The following is a 20,460-nucleotide window of genomic DNA, read 5'->3' as shown; positions in this document are numbered from 1 at the left end:
CTGATTTGATGTTGGAAGCCCAGCAACCATACGATGACAGGCTGCCCATCCCTGGGCTGCGGGGTGTGTGTCATGTGGTAATCATCACACTGTTCCCGGGCTCAGACCCCCTCCCCGGCCGGCACTCCAGTCTCTTCCATTGGAGGCTGCTCAGAGCACGGCCCCTTCCTGCCTCCCATGATTACCATCACATGAGGGGACAATCCCTGCTCAGCCTCCCAGCCCGCAGCACTCACATCCCGGGGGAAGATGTCAGGCGGCCCGGCCAGGTCCCCCTCCCTGCAGCAGAGCCAGAGGCAGAGGAAGGACGAGTCATTCCTAGGCAAGCTCGGGGGGACCCTGGTCAGGAAGAAGAAAGCCCGAGAAGGTGAGGAGAGGGGCGGCTACCCCGTGCCGTGTGCCCGGGGCAGGTGGTGATGGCATTGTGGCTTGGGGCAGATAGGAAGGGGCAGATTGCACTGTGCTGGGTGCAGGTAGTGACTGCACTGTGCTGGGGGCAGATAGGAAGGGGCAGATTGCACTGTGCTGGGTGCAGGTGGTGATTGCTCTGTGCTGAGGGCAGGTGGTGATTGCACTGTGGCTGGGGGCAGATAGGAAGGGGCAGATTGCACTGTGCTGGGGCAGGTAGGAAGGGGTTAAGGGGAAGATTGCATTGTGGCTGAGGGCAGGTAGGAAGGGGATAAGGGGCAGATTGCATTGTGGCTAAGGGCAGGTAGGAAGGGGATAAGGGGCAGATTGCATTGTGGCTGAGGGCAGGTAGGAAGGGGATAAGGGGCAGATTGCATTGTGGCTGAGGGCAGGTAGGAAGGGGATAAGGGGCAGATTGCATTGTGGCTGAGGGCAGGTAGGAAGGGGATAAGGGGCAGATTGCATTGTGGTTGAGGGCAGGTAGGAAGGGGATAAGGGGCAGATTGCATTGTGGCTGAGGGCAGGTAGGAAGGGGATAAGGGGCAGATTGCATTGTGGCTGAGGGCAGGTAGGGAGGGGATAAGGGGCAGATTGTATTGTGGCTGAGGGCAGGTAGGGAGGGGATAAGGGGCAGATTGTATTGTGGCTGAGGGCAGGTAGGAAGGGGCAGATTTCTCTGCATAGTGCGGGTAGAATGTACCCTGAAGGCAGCTGTAATAGGGATAAGGGCATACAATACTGATAGGGAAGCAGGTTGCTCCTAGTTACAGCATAGCTATGGCAGGGCACGGTGCATGTGGAATAGATAATGTGTGTAATGCGTAGACTGGGAATAGCTGGGATCCGTCCTGTTCTGCCCGTGTAATTGTAGCACACCTGAACATGTCTGATCTGGCTGAGGTGTTTCAGCCTAAAGTCACATCACTGTAGGTATGCTCGGTACAGTAAGGAGTATACAGTGCTCCATTCTCACCCCACCGCCACTTATCACCAGGCGTAATGTCTGCAAAAAGTTCTTCTAATGCGGGTGGTGTAAATGATTACTGTATATAGTGAGATCTATGTATACTGCGGGAAGCTTGCATGACACAGAAAGTACTCTGTCACATGAGAGTACCAATATTTCATTTATTTCATGATTTCTTCCTTTTGAATGAGGTTTCCAATTCAGGTAACTTTCATTTATTGGCATTTTGATGCCCTGACTAAATACAAAGCTTCTTATTCTAGCTTCCTTTTGTATCTATATCCATGAATATCTAGAGTTGTTTATTGTTGCCTTCCAGGCACATTACACAAAACTGTTCTTAGTGCCGCCATATCTTAGGGTGACGAAATTAAACATAGTCTTATGTATAAGCGTGGCTGAAGAGCACAGAAGAAGCAATGTTTTCAGCAAAGGTTGTATAGGTGTAATGCCCCTTAAAGTGCAAGTGAGGCAGTGTCCCTCCCCATGCACCATCTTTAATGGTTATGTGGGGCTCATTCACATAAACAAAAGGTGTTTGGGGTCAAGTTCCAACCCACTGACAATCAGTGATGCTGCGTGAACCAGCCACTAGTGCTTCCTACTAGAGTCAGTGCTACTGATATTAGAGTGTGTGTGTTCCAGGATGCTAGAAGAGACCGGTGATGCCGCTAAGACCGAGTGGCAAATTTACTAAAATGCAGGTTTCTAAAAGTGGAGGTGTTCCAGCTATCATATCATTTCAAGGTGGAAATCCTCATTATATCTAGAACTAAGGCAGTGATGTACCTAGGAGTAGGCTTTAAATATGGTGCAAGAGATGGAAAAACTCAGACAGATGAAACTTGAAATATAAATTATTGCTGGTAAAGGTGGCTCAACAGCAGTGTGGGGCAACAGGTGACCCCCCCTAGTGTTCACCTGCAGTGCCAAGCCCCATCCTGCTTTATTACACTCCTTTGAAATGCCTGATGATACATTTGTACAGGATAAATGTATTATTTTAATTCATTACTGACCGCTTGCCCATAACTGCTGAACTGTTACATGCATGGCAGCTTAATATTGGGTTATTCTCCTGTTGAATGAATAGTGACATAGTAACGTGTTCTGGGTTGTCACAAGGGGATCCATTGACTAAGACGCGTAAAGCAGAGGTGCGGCCAGTAGTAACCAATCCGATTGAAGCTATAATTGTCTAGCGTGTACTAGATAAATGATAGCACCTGCTTGGTTGCTATGGGTAACGCCTCCACTTCTCTGTAATTTTTTTTTTTTTGGTTTGTTTTTAGAAGTTATACTGTAGCAAATGTACCAACGGATGGTAGAATTATAAAATTGTAGGACTAGGGGGCAGATGTACTAAACATTGGAGAGTGATAAAGTGGGGAGAGTTAAAGTACCAGCCAATCAGCTCTTAACTGTCATTTTGCAAACACTGACTGTAGCATGGCAGTTAGGAGCTGATTGACTGGTACTTTAACTCTCTCCACTTTGTCTCTCTCCAAGGCTTAAACCCACCCCCTATAATCTCTTCTGGTTCTAATCTGCAATTTTTATGCAAGTCCTCAGAAAGCAGGGAAATGTTCTCTTTGCACAAACGGCAGAGCATCCACTAATCTGGATTCCTTTGTTTTCACCCTTCCTGCCTGGATGTGTGGCTTCTATCCTCTTCTAGAGCCTGCACTCCGGAAGGGCCTGACCCAAGACAGTTATTCCAGTTATGTCCTCACTCTGCGCTGTACAGTAGCGACTGTTTTCCTGGCAGATAAATGACAAATTGCAGAACGCTGTATGGCTGAGGATGTCACAGTTACCTGGACTCTGGTAATTAGATGACACCTAGCGATGCTCTTCTATCACCTCATTGTCGTATTACCCTTCCAGACATGCTCCAAATTCCCAGGATTGAACGTGAACGCGCATCAACCCAGGAATTTGGTATGTCTGAAAGGCACCGACCCGGGAACGTGATCCGGGTCGCCAACCCTGCAATTGACCAGAGTTTTCCCGGGACTCAACCCACCTTAGGTCTGAAAGGTGCGACCCGGGAATTTGCTCCCAGGTTGCACCTGATTGGTGGGGCTGCCTGGAGGAGGCCGGAGTGAAGAAGGGGCTTGCGCCGGCTGCTGTAGTCCGTGCTGCTGTGAGTAGTCGAAGCAGCCGGCGCAGCCACAAAACAGGTGTATTTGTGTGTGTGTGTGTGTGTATAAATATATAATATATATATATATATATATATAATAAAAAAAAATTGGTTGGCATGTGTGTGTATATTACATGTATGTGTGTTTTCAGTGTGACGTGTGTGTGTATACCTTTAGAATGTAAGCTCTCACGAGCAGGGCCCTCTTCCCTCATGTGCTTATCCTTTCTTACTTTAATAATCTTCAACTGTACCACATCCAGCAGTCTTCTGCCACCTGATACTTATTCCAGTGTCATCTGCTGATGTAGCTATGTGTATTTACCCTGTACTTGTCCTATACTGTCATCAACTGTAAGTTGCTGTTTTCCTGTTTGATTATTTATGTACTCTGTAATTGGGCGCTGCGGAACCCTTGTGGCGCCATATAAATAAAGGATAATAATAATAATAAGACATGTGACGTTAGAGTAGCCTGGTGTGACCTGGCTGCCAGGGCAGACCAGGCTTATGTCTGAAAGGGGTCGGCCCGGGAATTTCCCAGGTCTCAGGTTTAGTGTGAAAGGGGGTCCCAGCAAAAACCCAGGATTTTTCAGAGGTGAAGTTCCCAGGTCCTATGTCTGAAAGGGGTATCAGTTATTACAGTCAAAACCAGATAAATACCTCCCTGATAAAATGGGCCGTGGGATGCTAATAGATAGGCGGTACAGACAGAGGAATCCAGCAATGCATGTTTTGCAGATGAAGAAGAAGAAAGCCTGGTTGACTTATCGGCTGTATAATATTTTTTAAGGGGCCCTTACATCAATTGGGCGATTCCACTGATTCTCGTATGAATGGCAGAATACAGCGTGTTAAAAATCCTCGACTCAGATTATTTTTGGGTCTGAATCGGCGAATCGAGGATTTACAATATGTTGTATTTTACCATTTGTTTTTGTTAAGACCGTCGACGCAGAATTGATTGTTGGCGTCTGGCCTTCATATCGCTCCTCTTTGCAACTATTTGCACGTTACACTATCTATGACCTTGGAGAAGTTACAAGTGGGGACGACAACAGACCAGAGACAGGAATAACTATTGTCTGCCAAACCCCCGCAGCGGAATGTCGTGCCAGAGAATAATCCTCATCTATTGTCAATAATGCTTCTCCGTTCCGTCCGCTGCTTTGTAACCTTGATCAGCTGAAGCTATTTTATAGCCGTTCAAACTTTTTATCAGCCTACCTGTATGATGTTATGTGTATCACATGGGGTATTTTCTTAGCTCTGGCGGGTAGAAAGGTCACATGAGCTTCATGTATGGGTCTACTTACTAATAAGTGGCGGCAGGGCTGGTTATTTACTGATAAAATATTGCCAGAGCAGGCGAGAGATGCTCCGCTCGTGGCTATGCAGGCGAGAGATGCTCCGCTCGTGGCTCTGCGGGTCAGTGATGCTCCTCTCGTGGCTCTGTGGGTTCAGTGATGCTCCGCTCGTGGCTCTGTGGGTTCAGTGATGCTCCGCTCGTGGCTCTGCGGGTTCAGTGATGCTCCGCTCGTGGCTCTGCGGGTTCAGTGATGCTCCGCTCGTGGCTCTGCGGGTTCAGTGATGCTCCGCTCGTGGCTCTGCGGGCGAGAGATGCTCGTAGCTCTGCAGGCCAGCGATGCTCCGCTCCAGGCTGCCAAGCCTTGGAGAGAGAGATAAAGTGGATGGAGATAAAGTACCAGCTAATCAGCTCCTGACTGTCATGTTACAGGCTGTGTTTGAAAATGACAGGAGCTGATTGGCTGGTACTTTATCTCTCTCCACTTTTTATCTCACTCCAAGACTTCGTACATAGATCCCTGAAGTAACTAGAATCCTGTATCTGTCACCTCCGCAGTCACAACTTTCTCATCTGCGGTGTGTCATATAATCTGATAGAATGCACGCACAACGCGTTGTGTAACTGTGTGTGATTCCGCATCGTCTCCTATCATGCAATGCTTTTTATTGTCACTCCCAGGGTAAGATGTGTAAACACATGTATACAGCTCCCTGCAGTTGGAGGTCATGTGACACTGGGTTTATTACCTCTCGGTCAGGGGGCAGCGCTGGAATGTGGGGGGGTGGGAGGAGAGAGACCTATAAATGTCTGACAGAAGGGACTATAAACACAGACCAGTTCCTCTGCAATACACACTGAAATATTGCTGTATACATGGGGAACATACCAATCTGTTCTCAAGGCAGAATGTGATGCTAGAGAACAGTTATAAAGTTAGAGTATAATATTTTAGGGAATATAGTAAAGTTATTCCTATTTGTAAAAAATCGACTCAAGTTAAAAAAAACAAATACAAAAAAACAACAAATTTATCCCCAACACATTATAGGCAACTTATAGGGAAACTCCTGCCACTTGCGGGAAGATGTACTAAGCTGTGGAGAGAGATAAAGTACCAGTCAATCAGCTCCTAATTGTCATGTTACAGGCTGTGTTTGCAAAATGACAGTTGGGAGCTGATTGGCTGATACTTTATCCCTCTCCACTTTATCTCTTGTTAAGGCTGAATACATTTGGGCCTCTGGGTCCTACGGTCACTAGGAGATCCTAGCGCTATGCCTGAGTCTAGTGCGCCATTTCCCCGATGATTTCTACAGCGGTGCTAATGCCGCCGCGGGGGCTCCGGAGGGGTAAGTATTAAAGAAATGGGTGCACGCTGTGAATAATGGCCGGCGTAGGCCTATACGTGCAGTCAGGTCTGCCGGACCTGCGCTCTGGCTCTGCCGCTATCTGCAGGAAGCAGCCTTCAGTACTTGCACTGTCACTTTGGTTAGGGACGTGCAGCACAAATAGCGAACAACGTCTCAGTATCTTTAGCTAACTCTGTCCTCCCCGCTGCCCGTCTCATCCACTGCGCTGCCAACACCAGGACAGTGAGTTTCCCTTACATATATATATTTATACATTGTGTGCGTATAAACGTTTCAGAGCGCTGCCCCGCGGAGACTCTTTCATGCAGTTGTGCTATTGCCATTAATATGCAAGCTGTACACTGATCTATAGCCATGTTAGATATGTGTTTTTGTTTTTCTTAATATTGGAATTCTCTGTCATTATCAGCATCAGTTACGCATTGGCAGAAGCTGTGGTGTAGATTAGGTGTCGGCGGCGTGCGATGGAGGTCAGCCGGCACGGTAGACAACTTAATCAGGCATTTAGGGTTATTAACCGGCAGAAAAGGTTGCAGGGGAGCACTGGGTTAATGCAGGTATGCAGAAGATACACAGTGCGGGTATACAACAGGCAGAACAGATCCAGCCAGGAACATCTGGGGTTAATGCAGGTGGTGTGCAGTTTAGTGTAGCGCATACAACCATGTATACAATGGTGGTGGGGCAATGGCCCCAGTGGTTTTTGGCGGGGGTGGTCGGTCTCCGCTGTATCATACACAGTCTCAGTGTAGGAGACACTCGGGAACACACCCTGTACTATGGAGGATGTAGAAGAGAAGACGTGCGGACAGGTCACTTACGCGCAGTTTATATTTATTCATGGGTTAGAGGTTGCTCTGATGTCGGGCAGTGCACAGCGAGCGCTCCTCTCATTCCTTAAATGTGGTGAATTAGCCCATACCGCTTTTCTTGGGCTATATTCAGCGTATAACCCTCAATAGCTAATGCTCTGTATGATTTCTGTGCTTTGTAGGGTCTTTTCTTCATCTGTATATGAACGTTCTCACAGTATCTTTTCTCTCTTCTCTTTTTTTATTTTTTGTCTTTGTATGCTAAACCTTTGAATATGTCCTATATACCCTCTACCCTCGCTAATTACTGCTTCACCTCCTCCCTGATCCACCACTCCCCCCCCCCCCCCCCCCACACACACATTGAGGAATTCTCCCTGAGTTACTCCTAACCTCTGGAATTCCCTCCCATTAGTCTTTCATCCAGCCTCCCATCCTTCAGTCCCGCCCCAGCTACATATCAGATCAATGTGTAGCTGACCGATCCAGTGGGAGACACGACGGCAACTGCATACAAGTTTGCCGATGTTTGGGGGGGACGGAGGTGGGCATCGTGCAGCAGGGCCAACCAGAAGACATCACTAGCGTGAATGTGTGTGTGTGTACGTGAGGTAGATAATATAGATTGTAAGCTCCACTGGGGCAGGGACTGATGTGAATGGGCAAATATTCTCTGTAAAGCGGTGCGGAATATGTGTGCGCTATATAAATAACTGGTAATAAATAAATCCCTAATGACCATGGTAGCGCGCAGATCGGGCGTACACACTGAACGATCCAGACGATATGTTTCCGATTTGGCCAGAAATGACATTGGTTCGAGATCATTTTAGTGTGTAAAACTCATTGCTGATGATGAATTGTGTTCCAGCCGGGTCTGGGACTCCAGGTCGACAACAAAAAGGTCGACACACCTTAGGTCGATGCCTATTGGTCGACATGAACAAGGTCGACATGGAAAAAGGTCAACATGCGTTTTTTTATGTTTTTTTGGTGTCGTTTTCTTCGTAGAGTGACGGGGAACCCCAATTAGTGCACCGCGTCCCCTTGCATGGCTCGCTTCGCTCGCCATGCTTCGGGCATGGTGCCTTCGCTCTGCTACCGCTTTGCTCGGCACAGATTACCGTTCCAATCGTAGTCCACGTGGATCGTTAAGTATGAAAAGGTTAAAAAAAAAGAAAAAAATTGTGAAAAACTCATGTCGACCTTTTGTCCATGTCGACCTTTTGTCCATGTCGACCTAAGGTGTGTCGACCAATTGGCGTCGACCTAAGGTGTGTCGACCTTTTTGTTGTCGACCTGGAGTCCGGATACCTTCCAGCCAATCAGCTCCCAACTGTCATGTGTTCAGCTCCTAACTGTCATGTGTTTGAAAAGTGACAGTTGGGAGCTGATTGGCTGGAGCACCATTTATCATACACAATGGGGGGTATTCAATTGTTTGAAAAGTCAGTTGGTTGTCTGTCTATTAGATAGGAAAAAAACGGACACCCAACTGACTTTTCAAAGAATTGAATTCCCCCCCAAAGAGTTTTATCACTTGTTGATAAATGGGTCCTATTTTTTTCACTCTAGCTTGTCTGTTTCATCCCTTTGTATGGGTGGTATTCAGTTTGCCGGCTGTTGGGATCCCGACGCTCAGTATACCGGCGCTGGAATCCAGACACCCGGCATACCGACAACTATTCTCCCTCTTTGGGGGTCCACGACACCCCTGTAAGGAGAATAAATAGCGTGGCACGCGTAGCGAGCCCGCAAGGGGCTCATTTGCGCTCGCCCAGCTGCCACCATGTCAGCGGTCGGGATCCCGGCGCCGGCATAACATACTCCACCCCTTTTGTATAGCACTAGGAACCCTTATAATAGGAAAGATGTATTAAAGCTTGAAGAGATATAGGGGCAGTTGTACTCAGCCTTGGAGAGAGTTAAAATGGATGGAGATAAAGTACCAGCCAATCGGCTCCTGTCATTTTTCAAGCACCACCTATAACATGACAATCAGGAGCTGATTGGCTGGTACTTTACCTCCGTCCACTTCATCTCTATTCAAGGCTTAGTACATAGACCACTTTATCTCTCTCCAAGAGTTGATACACCTACCCTAATATGAGGTGACATTTAACAGTAATAAGCATTTAAAAACTAAACTATATTTATATTTTAGCCCATAATTCATGATCTTCAGATTGCAAATAGGATTCACATGTGGATGTAATGTGTATTGTGTTCCGTCTCTCCCCGGGCGGTATAGAGTGTAATAGGAGGGCGGAGACAGAAACGTTTCTGTAGCTGGTTGTATATTGCTGCTTTCCTATTTGGCTATAATCAGTTGTTTGTTTTTCTTCCTCTGTTTAAAAATAAAAACTTCAGCAAAAATAGAATATGTAGAGTTTTATCGGCAGCCAGAAAAATAGCATCAAAAATCCATTACATACAAAATCCACTTCCTCCTGCTTATTATTACTGGCAGCCAGCGAGCGCATCACCTTCCTGGCTCTGTATGTGTATATTAATGTGCAAAAATCAAGGTTAGGGTGCCCAGACTCTTCATGCAAACCCCATCTTCTCCTGATGACAACTGTGCTGCCACCTGCTGGGTGTAAGGTGTATTGCATGGGACAGAAGTCACCCTCTCTTGTAGTATGAATGAGTAACTTCTGGGTTTGTCATACTGTACCGTGTGTGAGTCACAGTTTGTCATAAGGGTGGGGCAGGTGGTTTTGGGGGTGTCTGTCCTAGTCTTGCGGCTCTCATTATTTGATAAGTCAGGAGATTTTGGAATTTACATTGGTGCACGTTTGTGTATTGGTTTAAAATGTTTTATTTTAATACAAACTTTTCAAAGCTAAAAATGCTGATTTAAATAATTCCGTCTAAGTGGACTATTTTATGATTTATTTGCGTAAATGCTCTGAATATTTACATTCCTTGCAGCCGCCTATTGAGACGTGTTTTTGGGGCCGTTACACAGACAATGTAGACAGCCAAAATCCTGCAGTGGGCACTGGTGAGGGATTGCAAGATCCCTCTCCATTGTAATCGCTGGACGGCTTGAGCGCTCCCCCCCCCCCCCATGGCAAAATAGCCAGCAGGCCCAGGTTTACGAACATCCCTAAGTACGAAGACCTAAGGAACAAATAAGGTTGAAGCTATAGATTGTAAGCTTGTGAGCAGGGACTTCCTACCACTATGGGCCGAATTCAGCACTGGACGCAGAAATATTCCTTTTGCAGGCATTTTACCGGTGACCAGGAATTTACATTTCCTTTGGGAAAGGTTCTTAAAGGCACAGGCCCACCCAAAGGGCAATTATCCTCCCTGCTTCCTGCACTCTCTCCAGCGTCAGTAAATTTACTGGCTGTTAAAGCTACATGTATTACCTTGATTGAGAAAAAGGTGGTCAGCAATACTCAGACTCCACCTGAAGCAGCCAGAATTCTATATTAAGCAATGTTGCAAACACCATATTTAAAATCCTAGAGCATATTTCTCCGGCAGGGTCCACAGGTTATCCACAGGATAACAATGGGATATGATGGAGCGACTGCGGATTGGCACCAAACGATCATAAGCTTTCAGTCCTCCCAGGATGCAACGGGCCCATGGCTCAGGCAAATCAGTTTTTTGTTTGGTGCGGCAGGAGTCGGACCATGGTCACAGGGCTGCTGTGTATGGCAGCCCTAAGCTTTCTTATTTTATTTTTATAGGCTTACTATGTTTTTTTTGAGTGAACTTTCCTAACAGCGTCTTACAAGCATATTGGAAAGAGTCGCTCCAACAACTCTCCGCCGGGTCGCAACAACGCTTACCCACGGTACAAGCGCTGTCTCGACGGGCGTCTGTGTCTGATATACTAGCAGGTCCAGCAGACGTTACTAGGCTGTGGCTGGAGCACGGGGAGAAGGTAAGTCATCGGTTCCGCTTAGAAGGGGAATACGGACACAGCCGCACTGTATTGGGAGGAGACTACCAAATGGTAGCTGGCGAGCCGCCACCACGGGTGTTCCAGCGCTAGGTCTTAGGGATCATAAGGCACCGGGATTAGTATGAGGCTGCGATCCCTATTTATTATTTTAAATAGTCGCCAGTTTAAAAACATTCAAGGATTTACAATCCTTATGTGACTGGTACCTAGTGATATGGCCGTGTGCTCATGATTGCTGGTTCACCGTAGCGCAACTGCTGGAACAGTCTCCTCCAGGTGCCACGTATGGGGGAAGAAGGGGTGCCAGCAGAGGTCCCCAGAAGTAAGAGAGGGCACCGGAACAGAATACCGGGACCTTTAACCAAGGGTGCTGGGTCTTGGTGTGCCCACCTCTTGTCTGTAAGTGTCTTAGCTGCCTCTACCAGCGACAGGATTTCGTATAGTCCACGAAGTGGCTGCCTGTGGCATAGGTGACGGGTCCACTGTAAAGTCGGACTTTGCTGTTTAACAAGACTAAAATGTGTATTTATAGGTGATGGCCTCTAGTAAAAACCATCTCAGTAGGTGAAAGAGAGACCCTAAAGTCCTGCTATTCATCTGTGATGGTTTAGGCTGGAAAATATAAATAAATAATAATAAAAATATTGATATTTTATTCTTTTTTTTTATAACTCTTAATTCCAGAAGCTGCCGCTTATGTTATTTTGCTGTACATGTTTATCTAGACACAACGGGGAAGACTTACAGAGCCTTCTAAAAAGTAAAAGCGGGAATGCGCGTAGCTTCCAATCGGACTCTAGCTATCATCCATCTTGTGCCACTTAGAAAATGAGAGCTAAAATCTGATTGGTTGCTTTTGGTAACCAATCCACTGGTAGAAAATTTGGCAAATCTATTTTTCTCTGAAGCTCTTTGGACATTATTGGGAACTAAAAAAGAAACTAAAAACGATCTTGTTTTTCCAAATACCTATACTTCACATAGACGTAGACTATGTCGTTTTACCAAATCCCTTTCAGCATCCCATTTATCTTTTCCTGTATTTTATTTTATTTTGCTGTTTTCATTCCAGTCCAGTCACTAATTATTAAACTCTTAAACACAACTTCCGCCTGCAGCCAGGCACTGACCAATGTCTGGGTGTTTTGGTTTATTTACTAGTTTTCTACAGCATATTGCAGGCTTGCAGCTGACAATTAGGATAAAAGCTTAGATGCTTATTGATTAATACAAACCCACATAACCGGTGGCTGGCGTGCATCTCCTGCCCTGCACTACAAACTGCTGGCACAGCTCCCTCCCTGTTACCACTGTCTGCGCAATACTCACCTCAGTCTAGGCGTTTGTCTTGTATTAGAAATGTGCTCATCCACCGCTGTTCCGTCCCATCGCAGCGTGTCCCATTTTCTTGCTAACCTCCTGCCTTAGAGGCTGCCTCCTCTTTTACTGCCCACTGCCAGGATCCCAGCTGTCCAGAGCCCTCCAGCTTGCTCAGCCCCCTGCCTCACCCCATCGTCACGGTGTCAGAAATAACCCGGACTGACAACGGCTCTCGTCCTTGTTACAACACCCATCCACGCTGCTGACCCCAGGCTGGAATCACCATGTCCGGACTCCTGTGCAGAAAACGCAGAAAGGAGGTCGCTGGGGCCAGTGAGAAGGTGGAGAAGACAGGTTTGGACTTTTGGATTTGCGGTTCCTGGTTTTGATAGGGTGCAGGAATAGAGGTCCTAGCTGGGAATTCCGCAGATGTTTACCAGTCCGTCTTCATTGTCGGTGACGCAGTGCTGATGTCTATACGGTTTATCTTGTGATTGATGGTTAAATCTGATGCTGACATTTAGGATTTCAGTAGATGAAAGTTGTTGCATTGTTGTCGTTCTTTTCCGTGTGAATCTGTGGTCATTTTATTGGTCAGGCCTAATGCGATCATCCAATGTACATGCTGTAATCATTTTATTCCACGACCTGTCATTGCATTAATTTATATGATGTCTGAGCGAATACTTACTGGCTGCAAATATTTCCAGTGTTATAAATACAGTGGTGGTTGGGGGGATAGTTTTTCAAGGCTTGGAGAGAGATAAAGTTTCAGTCAATCAGCTCCTGCCATGTTACAGACATTGGGGTTTTATTCATGAAGCAGTGAGCTTGTGGAGAAGTTGCCCATGGCAACCAATCAGCTGCTCCGTACAATTGTATAGTATGCAAATTGTAAATGTTACTTCAATGCCGATTGGTTGCCGTGGGCAACTTCTCTGCTGGCTCATTTCTCCACACTTTTCACTGCTGCTTGAATAGACCCCTGAGTTGGCAAAATGACAGGAGCTGATTGGCTGATACTTTATCTCTCTCCAAACTTTGATAAATCTCTCCATGAATGTTTTACACCTAAAATTAAATGCATGAAATGAATCTGTTTTGTTTTTTTTGTTTCTTTGTCGCCCAGTGACTGATCTCCAGGAAGAGGGCAAAAATGCCATCAACTCCCCCATGTCTCCGACGCCCATTGACATCCACCCGGAAGACACCTTGCTCGGTACGGTCATGTGACTCATCATCACATTTAAAGGGACGTAACCCCGCCTTCTCTATTTTCTCTCTGTGTTTGTCTAGTGTAATATTATAGTATGACTGTGCTAGACCTTTGCCTAGTTTCTCTGATGGTGCTTACAGGACTCGCCATACGCTGACAATCTAATCGCCGTGTGATGAGCCGCACAATACAGTACCACAAATAGCCTCATGGCATGAACATTTGGGGCAGGGTCTGAAAATATGTACAACACTATAGTCAAAAGGTATTAGTAAATACCATCCGAGTGTTCCTATCGCTGGAGAGTGGGGTAACGTTAGACTGCCTAGAACAGGGGTGTCAAACTTGTGTCCCTCCAGTTGTTGTGGAACTACACATCCCAGCGTGCCCTGCCACAGTTTTAGCACTCCCTAATAAAAAAAAAAATCTATGGCATGCTGGGATGTGTAGTTCCACAACAGCTGGAGGGCTGCAGGTTTGACAGCCCTGGTCTAGAACATATATTCCCCTGTGCGGGGTGCAGTTAAGCACCGAGAGGTGTGAGGTTAAGTGTTCCTTTAATGCGTTGACTTTCCGAAGCTGCAGCTGTGTGTTCAGACGCTCTGGCTCTTTTCAGTGTCGCCCGGGTTAGGCGAGTTGTGTTCCGGCAATGATCAGCGACCTGTGCGTCATTTGTGTTGTAGCAGGATGTACTTCTTCAGTCCAAGCATTAAGCACGCAGGGAAAGACTGTGGGATAAACTTTACTGTGACTAGTCAGGGGTGAATGCAGGATTTGTAAAGGGGGGGGTGTATATCCGTGCGTGTGTATACAATGACCCAGGGATAAATGGTAACTAGCCATACACAGAATGGTAGTTGCCTAGATCAATTTATAGGACCATCAGAGATCCATGAAAGGGAGGGATCAAATGGATGGGATCAGTAGTTGGTGGGTGTGGGTAAATGGGATCCGGTTAGGATGCCGGTGTTCAGGATCCTGGAAGATGGAATCCCGATTCTGATGGGAATACCAACACCGGGAGGCTGTGGATAGGGGGAATTAGGATTAGGCACCACTGGGGGTGTGTAAGGGTCAGGCTGCAGACAAGGAGGGTTAGGGTTAAGGATTAGGGGTAGCATAGTTACCTAGTAGGTGTCGGGATGCCGGTGTCGAATTCTGTCTGCCGACATCCCAAGCGCCGGGATTCTGATACTATCCAGGGTAAACATATGTTTTTTTGTATAGCTTTATAAAGGGTCTTGAGCAGGCCAGACACGTTGCTGTGTGTGTGTGTATGTATGTATATATATATATATATATATATATATATATATATATATATATATATATAGCATTTGTCCATACACTAGGAAGCCCAGCTCAGGATAAACCAGCACACTATTTGAACAGATGAATATCTTTCTGTGTTTTAATAAAGTGCAAAAGTTCAAATGTAAACATGCAGCACAAGTGGTTTAGCAGCAAGGTAACATATGCAATGATATACTCAACATCCCAACAGCTGTTTCGTCTGCCTTCATCAGGGGAATAATAGATTCAGCATATTTGTAAAGTCACTGCTCATCCTGCAGTGTAAAGTGCCAAGTGCCCATATATATATATATAAAATTAATAAAAAAATAATCTGTTTGGACCGGGTTATGACGCAGTGTCACTTGATGGTGATGAATAGTTTCCAGAGATACTTTGCACTGTTATCCTTCCTGTTTATCCATTTATCTTATTATTGCCAGTGAGAGGTGAGGAGCCGCTGCCGTCATGTCTCTAACCGGTTCCCTGTTTTCTGATCACACAGAGGAGAACGAGGAACGTACTATGATAGACCCCAATTCCAAAGAAGACCCCAAATTTAAAGAACTTGTAAAGGTAAAGAAAACGTCTGACTCTGATCCGTTGCACAGCAGCGCGGCCCTGATTTACTAACCTAATGTAGGCTGCTTGTTTTCAGGTGTAATCTAATCTGCAGCGTGTTACTGGCAGGGTTCTCCGTCTTCCTTTACAAAGTCCGTGTAGATGAAACCTTCCCCATTTATTTCTGCTGTGTGTCTGGCTCACATGTTTCCTGCTCCCTCTGTGATGATCACGTTGCTACAGGCAGATAAGATCTCGTGCTGTCTCATCGCTGGTGCTGGTGTTTCGGAACGTGATGATCTGTTCTTTTAATAGGAACAATAATCCAGTAATCTGGACAATACAATGTTATCTTGTGGTACTCGCAGGCGTCACGTATAACGCATTCACATGGCGTGACGGTAAAGTTACTTGGCAGCGTGTGGTCTTCATATGACGGTGACTAAGTGCAGACGTGTTCCTGTTACACTAACAGTGTCATTCTGTCTATTTATAAACACCAGCAGATGGGTAGATGGCAAAGAAAAAACACTTTGGGGCAGATATACTAAAGCCATGGAATGAGATAAAATGGAGAGAGAGCTAAAGTACCATCCAGTCAGCTCCTGTCATTTTTCAAACACAGTCTGGAACATGCATTTAGGAGCTGAATGGTGGGTACTTTATCTATCTATCTATCTATCTATCTATCTATCTATCTATCTATCTATCTATCTCTCATATCTATCTATCTCTCATATCTATCTATCTATCTATCTCTATATCTATCTATCTATCTCTATATCTATCTATCTATCTATCTATCTATCTATCTATCTATCTATCTATCTATCTATCTCTCCGCTTTATCTCTCTCCAAGACTTGGTACATCTCCCCCATTGTCTGATTGGCTCCATACCATTACAATATATAAAACATTACATTGGCAGATGGTTAGATGAGTTACCGTTTAGGACACTGATAACTCGCATATGTCTTCCATTAGTGATAGCCTATAGGGCTGTTGTTGTTATGGTTTATAGTATGTTATAGGGGAGGGGTAGCGGGGATTGAGGGGGAAGGGGGGGTATTGACAGAGGGGGTGACAGGGAGAAGTAAATTGTCATTGCTGACAAGGTGCCCACGTGTGTAATAAGGGGTACAGGCAGCAGAGGTTCTGTTATTTGGTGATCACAGGCCAGATTTACATGGTAGACGGACAATCCCACCAAATATATACAGAGTCGATCCAGTGCTTCTACAGCGAGTCTGGGATACGTCTTGTGTAACCTAGATGGAGCGAATTGTTACCCACTATTATTACTGGGATTATCAGCCCCCACACACAATGGGGGGAATTCAAATGTTTGAAAAGTCGGTTGGGTGTCTGTTTTTTCCTGTCTATTAGATAGGAAAAAACAGACACCCAACTGACTTTGAAAACAATTGAATATCCCCCAATGAATGCTTCCACTCGGTTACCTCCCCTTTAGAATGTAAGCTTTCACGAGCAGGGCCCTGTTCCCTCATGTGCTTTTCCCTTTCTGACTTAACCTATCTGTTTTTCAATACTCCCTTCGACGGCACCAAATCCCCCAGTTTTCTGCCGCCCTGATACTTATGTCAGTGTCGTCTGCTGACGAGCTAAGTCTATATACCTTGTACAAGTGTCTTGAACTGTAAGTGGCTGTTTTCTTGTTTTGCTCATTTGTCTATGTACTCTGTAATTGGGCGCTGCTGATCCCATGTGGCGCCATATAAATAAAGGATAATAATAGTGCGGACAATTAAATCTATTTCCTTAAAAATCAGGTGACAGTCTGCTGAGCAAAGATCGCCGCTTGTTTCCCTTCGTTTGAATAGACCTATTTATAAATGAGGGCAGAAAGCCAATTGAACTGCAGCACCATTGGAAATCAATGGGAAAGGCTCAGCCAATCACAAGGAAAGTTTCCCTGGGGGGGCGCTTGTCATTGGTTGAACAGGTACTGACTGCCAACCCCATTGAAAGCAACAAAGCAGACTGTAAAGCAAAAACTATTATTCCAGTGTACCCTGGAAGACACTGCATGCTGGCACTTGTAGTTCCACAAGGGGCAGGCAGAGACAGATGATCTGCTGGCCTTGCTGCCTCTATACCGATGTCTTTGAGTGACAGCAGATGTCTCTTGCTGCATTGTGATTGCCAGGGATTGGTGGTTCAGTTCTATAAACTTATACAGGAGTAAATACAGTATGTATGATTTCATATGATGCCAGTTTGCATTTGCCCCCAGTTGCTGTGCCCCCTGTTGCTGTGTCCTCAGTAGTTGCGCCCCCTGTTGCTGTGCCCCTAGTAGCGGCGCGCACGAAAAAAAATACCAGCCCCGCTCCTGCTTCCCGACCGCTGCTGCTGTCCTCCATCTCCGGCCGCTGCTCCTCAGATCTATGGGAGAGATGTCATGACGTCTCTCCCATAGCGCCGCACACTGCACAGACACTAGAGGTCAATTATGACCTCTAGCGTCTGCGGCCGCTCCCACAATGCCGTGCGGTGCGTGATGACGTCAGGTGCACCGCACGGCACCAGTAGCGGCTCTTGCAGCGGTGGCAGCGCCCCGGGAAAAAAAGCCTGCTTGCCAGGGGCAAGAGCCGCTACTGGTTATAATGCAAGATATCAGTGCCGTAACTAGGCATTTTAGCGCTGTGTGCAAGAAACGGCATTGCCCCCCACCCCACATCCCTATGCAAGATAGGGGCAGTGCGTGCCGTAGGCGTGTGAAAAATATATAGGGGCATGGCTTCATGGGAAAGGGGCGTGTCCAAAAATAATACCAATTCATACTACGGTGCACAGTAGTCTCCATTATTCAAATTACGCTGCACAGTAGCGCCACTACACCAGGTAGAGCCCCTTTTACACATTACAGCAGACAGTTCCCCTTTTCTCTGACGTCCTAGTGGATGCTGGGAACTCCGTAAGGACCATGGGGAATAGCGGGCTCCGAAGGAGGCTGGGCACTCTAGAAAGATCTTCGACTACCTGGTGTGCACTGGCTCCTCCCACTATGACCCTCCTCCAAGCCTCAGTTAGATTTCGTGCCCGGCCGAGGTTGGATGCACACTAGGGGCTCTCCTGAGCTCTTAGAAAGAAATAGACTTAGGTTTTTTTATTTTCAGTGAGACCTGCTGGCAACAGGCTCACTGCAGCGAGGGACTAAGGGGAGAAGAAGCGAACTCGCCTGCTTGCAGCCGGATTGGGCTTCTTAGGCTACTGGACACCATTAGCTCCAGAGGGATCGACCGCAGGCCCAGTCCTTGGTGTTCGGTCCCGGAGCCGCGCCGCCGTCCCCCTTACAGAGCCAGAAGCAAGAAGATGGTCCGGAAAATCGGCGGCATGAAGACTCAGTCTTCACCAAGGTAGCGCACAGCACTGCAGCTGTGCGCCATTGCTCCTCTCACACACTTCACACTCCGGTCACTGAGGGTGCAGGGCGCTGGGGGGGGGGGGGGCGCCCTGAGGCAGCAATAAAAACACCTTGGCTGGCAAAAATACCTCAATATATAGCCCCAGGGGCTATATATGAGGTAAATACCCCTGCCAGATTCCATAAAAAAAGCGGGAGAATAGGCCGCGGAAAAGGGGCGGAGCTATCTCCCTCAAGCACACTGGCGCCATTTTCCCTCACAGCTCCGATGGAGGGAAGCTCCCTAGCTCTCCCCTGCAGTTTACAACACAGAAAAGGGTTAAAAAAGAGAGGGGGGGGCATTTAATTTAGGCGCAGTATACATTATATAAAAAAAGCAGCTATAGGGGACATAACTCAGTTAGTCCCTGCATTATATAGCGCTCTGGTGTGTGCTGGCATACTCTCACTCTGTCCCCCCAAAGGGCTTTTGTGGGTCCTGTCCTCGTTTAGAGCATTCCCTGTGTGTCTGCGGTGTGTCGGTACGGCTGTGTCGACATGTTGAATGAGGAGGCTTATATGGTGACGGAGCAGAGGCCGATATATGTGATGTAGCCCCCTGTGGGGCCGACACCAGAGTGGATGGATAGGTGAAAGGTATTAACCGACAGTGTCAACTCCTTACATAAAAGGGTGGATGACGTAACAGCTGTGGGACAGCCGGCTTCTCAGCCCGCGCCTGCCCAGGCGTCTCAAAGGCCATCAGGGGCTCAAAAACGCCCGCTCTCTCAGATGGCAGACACAGATGTCGACACAGAGTCTGACTCCAGTGTCGACAAGGTTGAGACATATACACAATCCACTAGGAACATCCGTGACTTGATCCCGGCAATAAAAAATGTGTTACACATTTCTGACATTAACCCAAGCACCTCTAAAAAAGGGTTTTATGTTTGGGGAGAAAAAGCAGGCAGTGTTTTGTTCCCCCATCAGATGAATAAATGAAGTGTGTGAAAAGCGTGGGTTCCCCCGTTTAGAAAATGGTAATATCTAAAAAGTTACTGATGGCGTACCCTTTCCCGCCAGGAGGATAAGTTACGCTGGGAGATATCCCCTAGGGTGGATAAGGCGCTCACACGGTTGTCAAAAAAGGTGGCACTGCCGTTTTAGGAACGGCCACTTTGAAGGTACCTGTTGATAAAAGACAGGAGGATATCCTGAAGTCTGTATTTACACACTCAGGTACTAGACGGAGACCTGCAGATCGTGCTGCTGCAGCGTGGTCGGTGACCCTGTCAAACATGAGAACATATTAAAGACGTCGTCTTATATATGAGGGATGCACAGAGGGATATTTTGCCGGCTGGCATCCAAAATGATTGTAATGTCCATTCTGTCAGGAGGGTATTAGAGACCTGTCACGGGACAGGTGATGCTGACTTTAAAAAGATTCTGCCTTATAAGGGTGAGGAATTATTTGGGGATGGTCTCTGGGACCTCGTATCCACAGCTGGGAAGAAATATTTTTACCTCAGGTTTCCTCAGACTAAGAAAGCACTGTATCAGGTACAGTCCTTTCGGCTTCAGAAAAGCAAGCGGGTCAAAGGCGTTTCCCTTCTGTACAGAGACAAGGGAAGAGGGAAAAAGCTGCACCAGTCAGCCTGCTCCCAGATTCAAAATTCTTCTCTCGCTTCCTCTGAGCCCACAGCATGACGCGGGGGCTCCACAGGTGTAGCCAGGTACGGTGGGGGGCCGTCTAAAAAAATT

At 46.8% G+C, this 20,460-nt stretch overlaps 1 protein-coding gene across 2 annotated transcripts in view; it reads left to right on the top strand.

Moving 5' to 3' along the window:
• Nucleotides 1-50: 50 nt before the first annotated feature.
• PARVB (parvin beta) overlaps nucleotides 51-20,460 on the top strand; it is a 56,898-nt gene continuing 36,488 nt past the window's right edge. Inside the window, exons 1-3 of one of the 2 annotated variants that reach the window (XM_063928916.1) lie at nucleotides 51-367; nucleotides 13,387-13,476; nucleotides 15,272-15,342. In XM_063928916.1, coding sequence (XP_063784986.1) covers nucleotides 250-367; nucleotides 13,387-13,476; nucleotides 15,272-15,342 — 279 coding nt within the window. In that variant the 5' untranslated portion in view covers nucleotides 51-249. Of the gene's footprint in view, nucleotides 368-12,465; nucleotides 12,612-13,386; nucleotides 13,477-15,271; nucleotides 15,343-20,460 lie in introns of those variants that run through there. The other variant, XM_063928917.1, reaches the window with a different exon arrangement.

Source organism: Pseudophryne corroboree, chromosome 6 (genome assembly GCF_028390025.1).
Source record: "Pseudophryne corroboree isolate aPseCor3 chromosome 6, aPseCor3.hap2, whole genome shotgun sequence".
Taxonomy (NCBI): Eukaryota; Metazoa; Chordata; class Amphibia; order Anura; family Myobatrachidae; genus Pseudophryne; species Pseudophryne corroboree.
This window is presented reverse-complemented; position numbering and strand designations above follow the sequence as displayed.